Below are 14,616 nucleotides of genomic sequence, written 5' to 3' on the forward strand. Positions count from 1 at the left end.
AGACTGGCTCTATTCTTTTCCTGTTCAATCTTCTCATTCTATTTTTAATAAAAAAAAATAATTCTGTTTATTTATTGTATGATTAAAAAATAACTTGCTACGTGTACTGCATTAAGCTAACTAACTTGTTATAGCTGTTAAATGACTAAATGTAAATGTGTGTGTATGTATGTATGTATGTATATTTATATATATGTATATATATATATGTATGTATATATATATATATGTATATATATATGTATGTATATATATATATATATATATATATACTGCGCCAGACTTTATGTTGGACCAGATTTTTGTTGGTCAATGGCGCAGTCTATTTCAGTTGCTTCAAAATAGCAACTTGCCAACAATGTGCCTGAACACACCTCGTTTTCTGACCAGCATGCCCATGGGCGCACAAATGCATTAGCTATTTAAACAGTGTGGCGCAAGATGTGAAAATGACAACTGTGTCGGGCTGAAACTAGCAAAAACACTGGCGCTACATTGTACCATGTATATGATAGGGCCCTGGGTTTGAATTTAGAATTGGTTTTAGAATTTAGTAAGTGAAATGACTGATGACTGATTTCCAAAAAAATTCCAACCCAATCTCATGGAAAAATGTTTATGAGTTGGTGATTTTGCATGAACTTGCACAATGTGTTTCCTACGGAAATGTAAAATTTTTAGAAACAAAATGTAACCATGAAGAGCCACCATTAAATTTAACCCTGGGGCATAAACAGATCATACGAATCAGCCACCAATTCCCCAAAATGTAATACAAAATGTAATACAAATTTCTTCCCCATTTTCTTAAGTGATATAATGATGCCTGTCAGTCTGAGCATTATGCACAATTTAGAATCTTGGAATTTTGCAGTGTGTTTTAAATTCCTCCACTGTGCTGGTGTTGCCAGTAGGTGTTTAAACATCCCCTCTCATCAAACCCAAGAACTGGATGGCCTTGTACTAAAAATCAGTCTAGCACTGTAATGTCAGAGTGCCTACAGAGTTGAGAGAAGAAAAAATAAAACACTCTGGATGCACACCACACTAAGCTTTACAGTGAGCTATTGGGGTGAATCCTTTCCAAGCACATTTCACAGTAGTCACAGAATTTTAGCTAAAAAATTCAACAACAAAGGAAGTGTCACAACTGTAAACAAATAAATATTTGAGTTGTCTTCAAATTGATTCATTAATATTTAATTTTCCACAGCAGCAGAGACAACTATATTGCACTATATTTGCACTGAACGCAACTGCAGTAAGGAAAAGTTCTCTGTTCTTAGAGAAGCCGTGAAGCATTGGTTTCAGAGTGTTGCTCAGTCAAAGTCACATCACACTGTCATCTCACTGCCTTTCAGCAAGGGCACCACAGCTTCAAAACTGGCAAGAGCAATATTATTTGAGTTTGAGTTCCCTGCTGACTCATATTGGAAATAATGGGAATGCTACAGCTGTCACATGGGTCCTTGGAAAAATTAAATCAAGTTATTCGGCACCCGGTGAACAGCCATGGATAGAAGTAACAACATCTACCTACTAATGCAAGCGAAGGGGAGCTGGTGTCTTTGCATAAGTGATATTTTTAGTGAACACTCTACAAGCGCTGTTTCCGAAACTGCATTCAGTGGTGAAATCGAGGCCCGACTGCCAGTTACATAAGAACATTACAACGGCTCATAAACATCCCTTTTCCACCACAATGAGCATTGCCCCGGGCCTGTCATTAACCTTGACTATGTGTTTTTCCAAACAGGACCTTGTGAACTCTGGTGCATGTTGATGAGTTTGTATGTTGGGTCCACTCAGAAATAAAGACTGGGTCAGATATCTACCGTCGAGAGCCCTCAGGGCTGTGTGCTAAGTCTGTGGATATTATTACTCATCATATTCTCAAACTGGCATCAATGGAGAGCAATGCATTTTGACTATACATGATATAGTATTTTACACTTGAATGGCCAGCACTGCAACACTTTATGGATTAAAATAGGAGCCAAACCAAAATGCCTTACAGGCAACCTCTGTATGCACTGACTTTGAGTCAATCAGCTGTTTTGAAAAAGGCACTGTTCTGTTCTATGTGAAATAAGCATTCGGAACAACCTGCTAAAATTGCAGTACAATGAGATCAGTGCCAAAAATGCACTCATTCATCATTGGTCCACATGTTTTGTGCTTTTACACAATCTACCTATACTTAAAATGAGAATGCAGCGTATCGTCCTTGGCTTGTAGTTACAATACTTTCACAGTAATTTTTATATTATTTATTTACCTATTTAAATGTATTGCAATTACTTAGAACTACAAATGTCAGCTGTATACTGTGACATCATGGTGAATGAGAGCATGAAATGACTGTGATGTAACAGCATCATGCTGTAGAATCTCAACAATTATCTGTGTCTGCATTACAGTATGTCTTGTATAGATAGATAGATAGATAGATAGATAGATAGATAGATATATATATATAGAGCCCAGTACTTTTTTTGTTCGTTTGTGCAAAATAAATAAATACTTACACTTACATAAATATTTATACATACACTTCTGCTCTAATGTTGTACTAAATATGGTATATGATATCTTCCCTGAAGAGGTCAGGTAAATTGGTAAAAATACTTTGTATTAATCTCATCTGAGTTGAACACATCTGTGTTTTTCTCACACAATCTCAGTATAAATTATGAAGCAAATTACCAACTGTTCTTTGGATAACTCTGTGATCCTCTGAGAAATCTAATCCCATCCGGATGTAATGTTTTGATTGTGGTGTTATATTTATTCACATCTTCTCCTCATTTATTTTGACCTTCGACAAATATTGTAACTAAAGCTAAACTCCTGCATACAGCATAATTATTATGGACTGAAACCTTTTTGCCAACATTGAGGGTAAAATAACACTTCATGGTTCAAATTCTGCTGGCATCCTGTTTTAAACATTGAATTAAATCGATAACGAGAATCTGATCACAGAATGCTCAAAAACGGGTGGTTGAATCAAGACAAAAAGCATTAAAGGGATAGTTTACCCAAAAATGCAAGTCAGAAAGCAAGTCATTCAGGTTTGGGACAGGTTTTAAGTACTGTTAGAATTAGTTTTTTATTGATTTTTGGATGAAATCATGTCATTGATGCATATCCAGGTGGAACAGCAGGGGAGTCAGAGCTAATTCTTGCCCTTGTTACAAATATTATAGTCTCCCCTCTGACCATACTATTTTGCCCTCAGATAAAACACTTAACTCCAGTTTACTACAGGGGCCCTATGACATGTCACATCACTCCTCATACCTCTCATCGTACATGCCTTCAGGCCACAGAATGACAAAGGTTATTAAAAGTGTAATCAATCAAAGGAGTTGAATTTTCCTTCTCAATACAAAAAGTTATGTAAATTACCCAACTGAGGACACACTTCTATCTGACAAAAGTGTGTCATTGATGGTGTACTCAATAACGATTGATTTTCCACAAAGAGTTAACCTTTAAGTAAATAATTGGCAGTATCATACCTCATAACAGATTCCGTGGAATCTTGTATAGTGAAAACAAGGGAATATATACAGCAAACAAGATTACAAAACAACATACACTTTTATTTAGCAAATAGAAAGGGGGGGGGGGTTGTTTTATACAAACTGTAAACTAGGTACTGTAATAAATTTGCCGGGTATACCTTGAAGAACCAGTACAGTGACCGTGATTTTTCCAAGTAGAACATGTTTCGAGATTGACATCCTCAGTGGTCCGTGAACAACATTCCTTTCAACCAATTCAATTTTTAGGTTAGGGTTAGCAATAGGAATATTCCAGGTTCAGTACAGGTTAAGCTCAGTCGACAACATTTGTGGCATAATGTTGATTATCTTTTCTTTCAAAAAGAAAGAATAGAAGTTGAAATGAATGGGGCCAATCTGTAAATACAGTCACAATATGCATGTAAGCATGATTTTAGTGGACATCTATAATTTTTATAAGTAAAATTATATCAAAATTTACTGTTTTGTCATCACAACAATACCATAAACCCTAAAATGACTCTAAAATGAATACAATTATTTTATGTGGTTGTTTGAACTTGTACTGAACCCAGAATATTCCTTCACTGCTGGGGTTGGGGATTCAAAAACATTATCAACCAATCATTTCTGTCTGGTTTTGCGGGTAGTTCATGTTAACGACAGGGCAAGAATGTTGTTCCAGGAAAAACTAAACATGTTAATCCAGGAACACATCCTACGCAATGGAATCACGGAAACCAGCACAGCGCTTTAACTGCATGACAAACCCACATGAAAACACCACATACATTTGTTTTCTCTACTCATAATTAAGGACTTAAAGATAAAAAGCACTTGTTTTCACATTTCTATTTTAACATCTTATAACAGTTGGTCTGTTAATGTTACAATGCGCTAATTCATTGAGCATCTGAGGTTAAGGTTGTATCACCTTGGAATGAATAGTGGTACAATGCAGCTGATAAAGTTATGATCCAGGGTTTGTGCTGCCACTGTCACACAGTATCATAAGCTCTTGCCATTGTCACCAGTTGTCATTTTCAACCTCCTCTGAAAGGAACAGAACACAACAGCTCTCAACCTGAAATCACTGGTTTGTCTAAGTACATACAACAAAACCTGCAAAATCAAAAGATAAACGTGTAATATTTGGTTAAAAAAAAAAAAAAAAAAAAAAAGACACTTGACGCACTGTTATTTTATTTACTTCTAATTAGGGACCACCCGTGATTCCCCAGCATTTCTGGGAATACCTTAGCATTTGCAGTAAAAGCATCAACTGGGACTTTTCAAAATGCCACAGAAGTCCATTTTAAATGCTAATCTCCTCATTTGAGGGAATAAATCTGATGTTGCTTAACTAAATGCTGCTGAAACCAACCATCTTAAATATTAGCATATATATTAAATATTAGTGCTATTTGTATATTGTATATTTCCATAGCAGCATTGCGAAGAACGGGTCCATGACAGGCAGATAAGTAAACAGAGTCTTTTGGAAAATTCCCTGGAGCAGATGTCCAATTTTAGACAAATATGTGTACTGAAGTCTCTGTTCATCTAGTCTCTCTCTTCAAGCTATCCAAGTCGCACGTACATATTTACTCCATTCAGTTAGTTTGGAGTCAGACATACAGAGCGGTTGTAGTTCATTCTGTCAAGCTTTTAGAGAGAAGGAGAACATTAGGCTAAGTGAGAAGGAAGCTGGCAAAGGCCGCTGTTCATGATGTCCTCAGCATTTTGGCACAGGGTATAATTGAAGGCGAAATATGAGAGACTTTCTCTTTAGAGTCAACATGAACTATGTGAGTTATGAGAGACAGTGTTAAGTAAATGGGTTTATACGATCAGCTCTAAAGGGGCATAGTGATCTAAAAGCTACCTTGATTGATTTACAGTAGTCATTTTGTTGTGGTTCGCATCTTGCTTGTGTTTTTTTTTTTTTTTTCGAATGCACTCTGAGAACAAGCTCATGCGTATCAGTTCGGTCAATACCCGATGTTTATGGGAAGCGCTGACCGGATGGTAGGCCCTGGAATTAACTTAGATCAAGGGCAGTTGCATAACCCAACAAAACAGCTCAACAAATTATTAAAACTGGGACGGCAGTTCATACACCACAGATTCTGACAGCTGACATGACAGTTCAGGGGCTGGATTCTAAACAATAACTATATGCATGATGCAAGATGGTTTTCATCCTGGATATGCTTTGAGGCTCTAGAATGACCTACACAGAGCTTCTTATGGTGTTTTTGGAAAGGACAACATGTTTATGGGTAGCCGGACAGATGCGTTGCATAAGATACAGTAATTAAATTTTTTTGTTATCCATTAGCGGTATTTCACACTGTCCTAGAACAAAGTTCATCCACATAGTTGGCAAAAGAAACTGTTTAAAGGCAGCCATGGTGCCTGAAACTATGTTTTTACATTTAGAGTGGATGGAATCAAAGAAGGAAAATCAGAACTAGGATCCATATGAGGCTTCTTCTATCATTTAAATACACCGTGATGGATAAAAGTACACCGGCAGGTCTCTTACGCACAGGGTTTAAAATAAAACATGTTTGCCTTTTAAAAAGCATGAGAATAATGACAATCGAATTGTAGGTAATGACTGATGAGATTACCAGTAGGATCATTTTTTCCCTGTGCTATGACAGTGAAGGGTTGATGGTGAGGAAAGCGGTTGGGTTGGGTAAGGAAAGGGGTCTTTGACATCAAAATTACATCCAAATATTTTGGCCAGTTCCACAGCTGATAAATCAGATAGCAGAAAAATACACTGCTCCTCCTTTTGACATCACACCAATGCACAGGTAGAAGACTAGGATGAGAAAAGCTACTGCTCTCAGGTTACATTATAGGGTGGTTTGCACATACAATTTCACAACTAGCAGCGCAAGGAGATGCTGACTTAGCCAACTCTGATAAATGGTGAAAAAAATACAAACAACACTATGTACATTTCATCGTCAACTGTAGACGCAGCCAAATTTCTCTACTCGTAAGCCGTTTACATAAACTCACCTACAAGATATTTTACTAGTGTTTTAACTCTTATATTCTTGTCCTTATATTAACAACAGCAGTTCTACAACAACCACATGGGCGTGCGCATGTATACACATTTCAAATGCATAACATGTATACATATGCATACATGGTTTATTCACATTACTTTCCATTTATGTCTTGAGACAACTAACCTGTTAACATCAATAATAAATCCTCTGAATATTTTGCACATAGTTATCCAGCATAAAGTGCCTTCAATTGGAACATTCTTTTGTTTTCTGCAAGTTTCATTTAGTCCAAGAAATGTTTTTAAGGTCCTCAGTGAAGCTTTTTTGGATTCCGTATTGTATAGAAACAAGGATTATTTTTTGGGGTCAGATCTCACCAAGTGCTCAGCAGGTTATGGATTTGTGCTGCCCATTTTTTGTTATGGGGTTTATCTTTTCCAGCGAGACATCCGCATCGCTATCTAAATTGCCTGACATGGAAGGTGACAGTTTCTCAAAGGTTTTAATACCAGAGTCATCCTCTCTCTTCTGGTTCTCCTCCTCCTGGCAGAGGATACTGTGAGGGATTACATAGTTGCTGTTATTGCCCTCCTTAGGGATGTGGCCCTTAGGCTGATACTGAGAAGTAGACGGAGGGCCACCGTTGTTGTTGATACTCACAATCTCTATTGCGTTGCTGCCCGGACAAAGTCGATGGCAGCCCAGCAGGATGGAGAATGCCTTTCGGAAGTCAGCATTGAAGGCATAGATGATGGGGTTGAGTGAGGAGTTGGCCCAACCAAACCACACAAAGACATCGAAGGTGGTGGAACTGATGCAGAAGAAGTCCGAGCTCTCGTTAGGGTTACAGAAAGGAACCATGCAGTTCAAGACAAAGAAGGGCAGCCAGCAGCATACAAAAACGCCCATGATGACCGATAGGGTCTTAAGGACTTTGGTTTCACGCTTGAAGGACATCTTGAAGGAACTTTCAGACTCCATACTGGCATTGTTACCCATGCTACTGTGGCGGTTCTTGGCACTTTCAGCCGCTCTTTCTAGTGCCGAGATTCGACGTATCTGCTTCTGGGCAATGCGATAGATGCGGGTGTAAGTGACCAACATAATGGCCACAGGAATGTAAAAACTGATCAGGGAAGAAGAGATGGCATAGGTCCGATTAAGGCTGGAGTCGCAGTTGTCTGGAGGAAGCTCGCCGTAGGTGCCGTTCAGCTCTGCCTGGGCTTTGTGCCAGTTTAGCTGCACAGGGATGAAGGAGATAAGGATGGACAGCGTCCACGCCACACTTATCATGATGAATGCCACCTTGGGTGTCATCTTGCGCTCGTAGCGGAACGGGCTAGAAATTGCCCAGTAGCGGTCCACGCTGATGACGCACAGATTCAAGATGGAGGCTGTGGAACACATGATGTCAAAGGCCACCCAAACATCGCAGAAGGCGCCAAATGGCCAAAACCCTACAATCTCAGAGGCTGCTTTCCATGGCATCACCAAAATGGCCACCAGCAAGTCAGAAATAGCCAGCGATATAACAAAGAAGTTGGTGACTTTTGAGCGCAGGTGGCGAAACTTTGTAACAGCAGCACAGACCAAAGTGTTGCCCAGTAGCGTGGTCAGGATGAGGAGCGAGAGAAAACAACCAGTCAGAACTCGCTTTGATGAATTGCGCTGCGACACACTGCTGTCCAGGACCGTGGAGTAGTTCACATCCATGGCTTTTTCATCAAGTCGAATGAGCAGTCACCCCATAACTCCACGCCAAACCGAGAGTGCTTACACAGGAATCGGAGCAACTAGTTGATCTGGTTTGCCTGACGCTATGCTGACTGTACCAGTCATCTTGCAAAACACATTTCATAATTTCCATGTAAAAATCTCTTGAGGAGCTCAAAAATAGATCCATGAACTCCCATAGATCTTCCCAATGAACATAATATGAAAAAAGACATACATTTAGCATAATAATCACTTGATCTTATTTGTAGACATAATTAAGACGTTTCTGCTTTCAGTATACCTTGTCAGCAGTTTGTTTATTGTCCCACAGCATACTCTCCCAAACAGGTTAAGCAAACATAGGCAGGCGTGATGATTAGCCTTATATATGAGCTTATCGATAGTCTATTGATCGGATTGCAGCCACGGTGGTCTGATTTGTCCCCGTTAATGACAGCAAAAGTGCGTCCGTGTCATGTTGTTCCCAATGCAGACTCCGTTCCAGAGAGACAACGGGTGACAGACAGTTCGTTTGACAAACAGCAAGAGGTGCGCATTACACATCGTTTCTGTCCAACAACATTTCTCCTTTTCTCAAGCGCTTTGCCAAAAGGCTACACTTAACCGACAACAAACAAAGTATTTCACTCCTCTTTGCGTTGCGTTCAGCGCATCTTGACTCTACTGATCATAAGCTGCAAACGCACTAGACTCAACAGTAAAGCCAGAGTCGCGATTTGTCGCACTTCTCATGTTTCAGGCGTCCGATTTGTCCTCGATCCATTCGCGCGTGAAGAAAAACATCTTGCTTCCTTTAAGTTTTCCTTATAAATGAAATTAAAGCGTTTGCATCGGTCCTGTGAGGAAAGGCTGCTTTCGTCCCATACACATCATGTTGAATTACAGCTCATACTCTCTCATCCTGTCGGGCAGCATCACATATGCATTACCAGCATTCGAGCAATGACAACTTTACAATGAATTAAAAAAAATAAATAAAGGATCTATTGATTTTATTTTCTGCACCGTTAAAATTGCACGTCTGTCTGATGCAAATAGTCTTGGGCATCATTGGGTATGTTTTTGTCAGTGCAATAGTTTCCTTGAGTTTTACTTCTGTGAGAAGCTCTGACAGGTCTGGAGTTATAGCAAGCCATTATAACAAGTATTCTTTCAAACGAATTTTATGTTACTAGTAGGCTACTTCTTTTTAAACACTAGTAAGAAATCAAATAGTATCTAGGATATTTTTCCAATTTAATTTCACTAGCAACAATTTATTCAATACCAGCACTTATTCCATAGTGATTAGTATCCAATAATATAATTGTTTCTTTTTTTTTTTTTTTTCATTAAGCAATATTCTAAAATGTGTGTTCTTTTGCAACTGGTCACTTTTTTAAGATTTAATTTAATTTTCTTTCATTTAATTCATTTTTTGTTGTTGCTTTTTTTTGTCATTAAATTCTTCAAAGATCCGTGGTTCACATATCAGATATTTACTTCATATTCCAATTGTTACTCATACTTATTCATGTTTTACTTGTAACAACTAGTGATAGTTTTTAGTTACTTTTAACTATTTAAATAATTCTATTCAAAAAGTAAACATTCTGACTTGTCATAATGCATGACAAATAATAATAATAAATTATAGATATTATAGACAATTATAGATATTAGTTTCTCATAAGTAGGTACTATTATCTAGAAGTAGCAAAATAATTTAGCCCTAGTATTTAATGAATAATTGCTATTGAAAAAAAATGCTAGTCAATAATGGATTAATAAGTAATGAAAAAATCTAAAAGCCAAAACACAATAGTAGTTATTCTGAAGAAGTAAACATTATCATGGCTTGCCATCCGCAAGTACCTTTGGAGGAGGTGACCACATCAAAACCCCTCACAAATCAGTTATTAAAATATTAATTATAAACATTGCATTTCTCCTAGTTGCAATATAATTACACATGCACCTTATTATTTTTATTTTTTTATTATTTAGTTAGTTATTTTGTAATAGCTATTCATCAATACAGCTTAATGAACAACACAATCATATGCTTTCAGAACATGGAATGCAATTCCAATGAAATAACCTTAAAAACAGAGCAGAACAGGTTATTTTAAGAAACATGGTTTAGCAGGCTTATGCATATGAAATGGTTCAATGAGGCCATCTGCTGGAACAGATTATTTAGGGATGTGAATGAACCTCAGTATGACAGCATAGAAACTTGGTTCCCTGCAATCACCCGTCACTGTATTTCAATATGAAAATCTTCAAAACTGTATATTCATCATTTTTCAAATTAGCAAATTCAATAAAAAAAAATCTAAATGAACTTAATATAATTTAAAAAAAATTCATGAAGAGTACAGCAGTCATATTATCAGATGGTAATACCACAGCACTTTGGCATATACCATGGTCTCGAATGATAAGCATATTTAACCAATAATAATAAAATAGTACCATACATGGTACATTTCCCAAAAATAAAGTAAACAAATAAAGTACAAATATATATATATATATATATATATATATATATATATATATATATATATATATATATATATATATATATATATTTATGATACTTTAGGTACATTTTGTCAATGAAAAGAGTAGCTTCAGTTCTAAGTCAAGTCAGATGTTGTGCTTCATCCACCAGAACATTAGGTTAATGACAGTACCTTGGACAGCGACCGCAAATAAATCCTAGGGCTTACCACAAGCCTTCTCATTGGACTTGCCTGACTCTTACTACATGGGGGTCAAGCTTTCCATTGGTTTCAAAGAAGGATTTGATAGCCATTGAATTAGAAGGATTTTCAAGTTCATTTAGCCCAAGTACAAAAGTCAGCAAGAATCAAGTGACAGTTTCAGGCCACAGCACAAATGAGCCTTATGTCTTTGTCAGTGTTATCGGAGCCTAGATAGAGTTGTAATATACCTTCCAAAGGTAAAGTTCTTTGATTAGTTTTGCCTTGGCAAGGACAGCGAGGTAGAAAATTGAACTTTATCTGAAGTGTTTTTAAGTATTAGTCCATAATCTCCTGAAAAACTTTGTCTGCAGCTGCTAAGAGTAACATAAGGTACATCTGAGAGCTAATGATATAAAATTCAGCTGATAAGACATTATTTGGTTGGAAAAAAATCTGCCTTTCTGCATCTTCACATGCTATTTACAGCTAAGTGTTTTCCAAGAAGCTCAGTGAACTAAAAAAGATGTCCAGGAGAGGACAGACAAACAAAAAGCTATTGATGGGTTCAGTCGATTCATCGAGTATAACAGAGTATTTTTTGAAGAAGAAGAAGAAGAACATTTTAATACTGTACAGAACCTTTTCTACTTTAGATAACCTTTTAGGCAATTGAATTATTTGGATGTTAAAGGTTCTTTATGAAGCTATACATGCTAATATAGAACCTTCTATAGTGTGCGTATAGACATTTTCTTGTTCCTAATTTGTTTTTGTTTTTTTTGTTCTCTTGTTTGTTGTTTTAGATCATGTTCTGGGATGAAGATCTATATTTCCTGTTTTATATATATATATATATATTGTAGCCGAAATGACTCGAACCAGACAAATTAAAGAGTCGATCAGGGCTGTGTTTGAAACATGAGCCGAATTCCTAAGGAAGTCATAAAACATTCTGTGCCACAAGTCCCAAGCAAGATAACCAACCAACCAAAGCTTTCACAGAACAGCTTTCAACATTAACACCACTAGAACAATTATTGACAATTTCAATTCGGAGAAGAGATTTGTCAAATTTGTTTAATTAGTCCAGACAATCAAAAATTTATCAAATGTATCATATTTGTGTTATAAGAATCATGTCCAAAATTATACCCTACAAGAGCGGGAAAATTCGGACCACATGCTTGGTAAGATAAACATATGATTTATGAGCCAAGACAATATCTGATTGGTCAAGACAACATTTGAGGTGTGGCCAACAGTCCAGTTTAAATACACAGGACAGCATAAAATATCTGCTTTTAGTTGTAAGCTTTTTAGTCTCTAGCTAGCTAGGCTTTTAGTCTGTATCTATGCTTCTGCTATTAGTCATGTCTGCTTTTAGCTTTTAGCTTGGCTTCTTAGCTTTAGCTTTTAGCCATGCTGTTTGTCATCACTGTTCTTTGAGCGTGGTCCCAGCGTGCTTCAGCCTGCACGCTGGTTGCTACTTAGCCACGATGAGAAGAAACACCAGCTATAGTCTCGTCAAACTTTATTTCTTTTCTTTTCCGTTTAAGAGTTTCGTGTTCTGAGTTAAGTTTTGTAACGTCGAGTTCAACTTCAGCCAGTTACACACAACTCTCTGCATCTTCAGCCAACGCCCAACAACCACGGCCTTCTCAAGACGTCACTTCAGCGACTACTGAACTTCCAGCCAATCAGCGACAACTTTACACAGGCAATGTACCTTCAGACATTTGTGCTGGTGTATCTAATATAATTTTAACCTCATTGAGGAACTCAATGCAAGGGTTAATTAAGTGATTGATGGTTGTTCATGTCTATGCAATTTAACTATTGCTGTAAACTTGGGATTCCACATTTCCATTCTCTTAAACTCATCCTTCCCTAACTTTCAATCTTCCTGCAACTTGTGTGAATGTGTGAGTGCATGCGTTTATGTGTTAGATGTGTTATTAATATCCAGCGCAGATTTGATGTTAAACGGCTTGTTCAGTGAATCGCAGGGCGTCTCAGTGATCAGCCGTGAAACAGTGATTCTGTTCAAATTCCCTTTAAAATCTTAAATGATTCCCTTTGAGCTAAATTGACCTGTTTCCTTTACAATATATATATATATATATGTGTGTGTGTGTGTGTGTGTGAAAATACATAAAAAGACATGTTCTCCTTCAAACTCAAAGTGATAAACACACACAATATCATTCAAAAGTTTGAGGTTGGTAAGATTTGTATGCGTTTTATGCATTTCTATGTTAAATTTCATATGCTAACCAAGTTCAGTGTTGAGGGTAGCGCATTACGAGTTATGTAATCAGATTACTTTTTTCAAGTAACTAGTAAAGTAACACATTACTTTTTTAATTTACAAGAGAATATCTGAGTTAGTTTTTCAAATAAGTAATGCCAGTTACTTTTTTTCACAATTATTGATTGTAAGCTCTCCTGTCCCAATGTTGAGAGAAATCAGGAATCAGATGTTACTTTGAACATGCATTATTTCATCACACTCTACAAGCTGTAATAATTAAATATGTTAAATAATACAAATAACCTTTATGCGTTTTATTAACCAGTTTGCTGCTGAGCTTCGATGATCCATCTCAACCACTCTAATAAGCAAAAATTACATGAAATAAACTAACATTTCTTCTTTTTTAAACTTTCTTCTGCTGCTGTCTACTGCACAAATGTGAATTTACATTTCCTTCAGCCTGAGGCTTTTGGTGTGAAAGGGCTTTTACATTTGCCAAAATTAGAACTTGTTATATTAAAAGCAAACAAGCAAACCCAGCCCAGATTTAAAAATTAATGCAAAAGTAACATAACACATTACTTTCAATAAAAAGTACCTAAGTAACGTAATTAGTTACTTTTTAGGAAGTAATGCAATGTTGTAATGCATTACTTTTAAAAGTAACTTTCCCCAACACTGAACAAGGTTGTATTCATTTGATCAAAAATACAGTAAAAACTATTATACTACCTTAAGAAAATAGAAAGAAAACACTCAACAGTTCCTTTTTTTTTTTTTGTCGTCAAAATGTACATCTATTATTAAGTTTATTTTATTAATTTATTAAGTATATTTAAGTTTGTGTATTATCAAGTTTTTTTTACACACAAATAAATTAAGATTTTAAAACATTTTGACTAGCGAGTTACATTTTAAGGTACATTTAATATTTCAATCAATTGAGTTTTAATAACACTTTAAGAAACTAAGTTGGACTCCGTTAACAATCCTGCACAAAAATAGGCTTTCATACAGATTGTATAACGAGATTAAATGTTGAAAATCGATAGTTATATTGTGTTTGCACTAAATTAATGTAGGAAGAGATCTGATAATGTTATGTTATTTGCTGAATAGAACGTTCAGAAGAACAGCATTCATTTAAACAAAACTGATAAATATTCATAATTATATTTATCATTTAAGGTAGGCTATTTAACTGAGAAACTAGGTCAGCACTAATGTAGCATCATGTTAGTTTTTAATCTTATTCATCGAAAACAGGGTTAACTTGTTTTTGCATTTCAAAAGTATCTCAACAATGTTTAGATATTTTTACTTAAAGACAGACATTCTGATGAGAAAATAATTTTTTTAAATGCAGTGTT

General features: G+C 36.3%; 1 protein-coding gene across 1 annotated transcript; it reads right to left on the reverse strand.

Annotated features, from left to right (window-relative positions):
* Positions 1 to 3,893: 3,893 nt before the first annotated feature.
* Positions 3,894 to 8,495, reverse strand: LOC132130766 (D(1)-like dopamine receptor). The gene has a single exon (XM_059542562.1). It carries the CDS (start codon positions 8,273 to 8,275, stop codon positions 6,947 to 6,949), a length of 1,329 nt encoding a protein of 442 aa, XP_059398545.1. The 5' UTR covers positions 8,276 to 8,495; the 3' UTR covers positions 3,894 to 6,946.
* Positions 8,496 to 14,616: the final 6,121 nt, after the last annotated feature.

Source organism: Carassius carassius, chromosome 47, assembly GCF_963082965.1.
Source record: "Carassius carassius chromosome 47, fCarCar2.1, whole genome shotgun sequence".
In the NCBI taxonomy this organism is placed as follows: domain Eukaryota; kingdom Metazoa; phylum Chordata; class Actinopteri; order Cypriniformes; family Cyprinidae; genus Carassius; species Carassius carassius.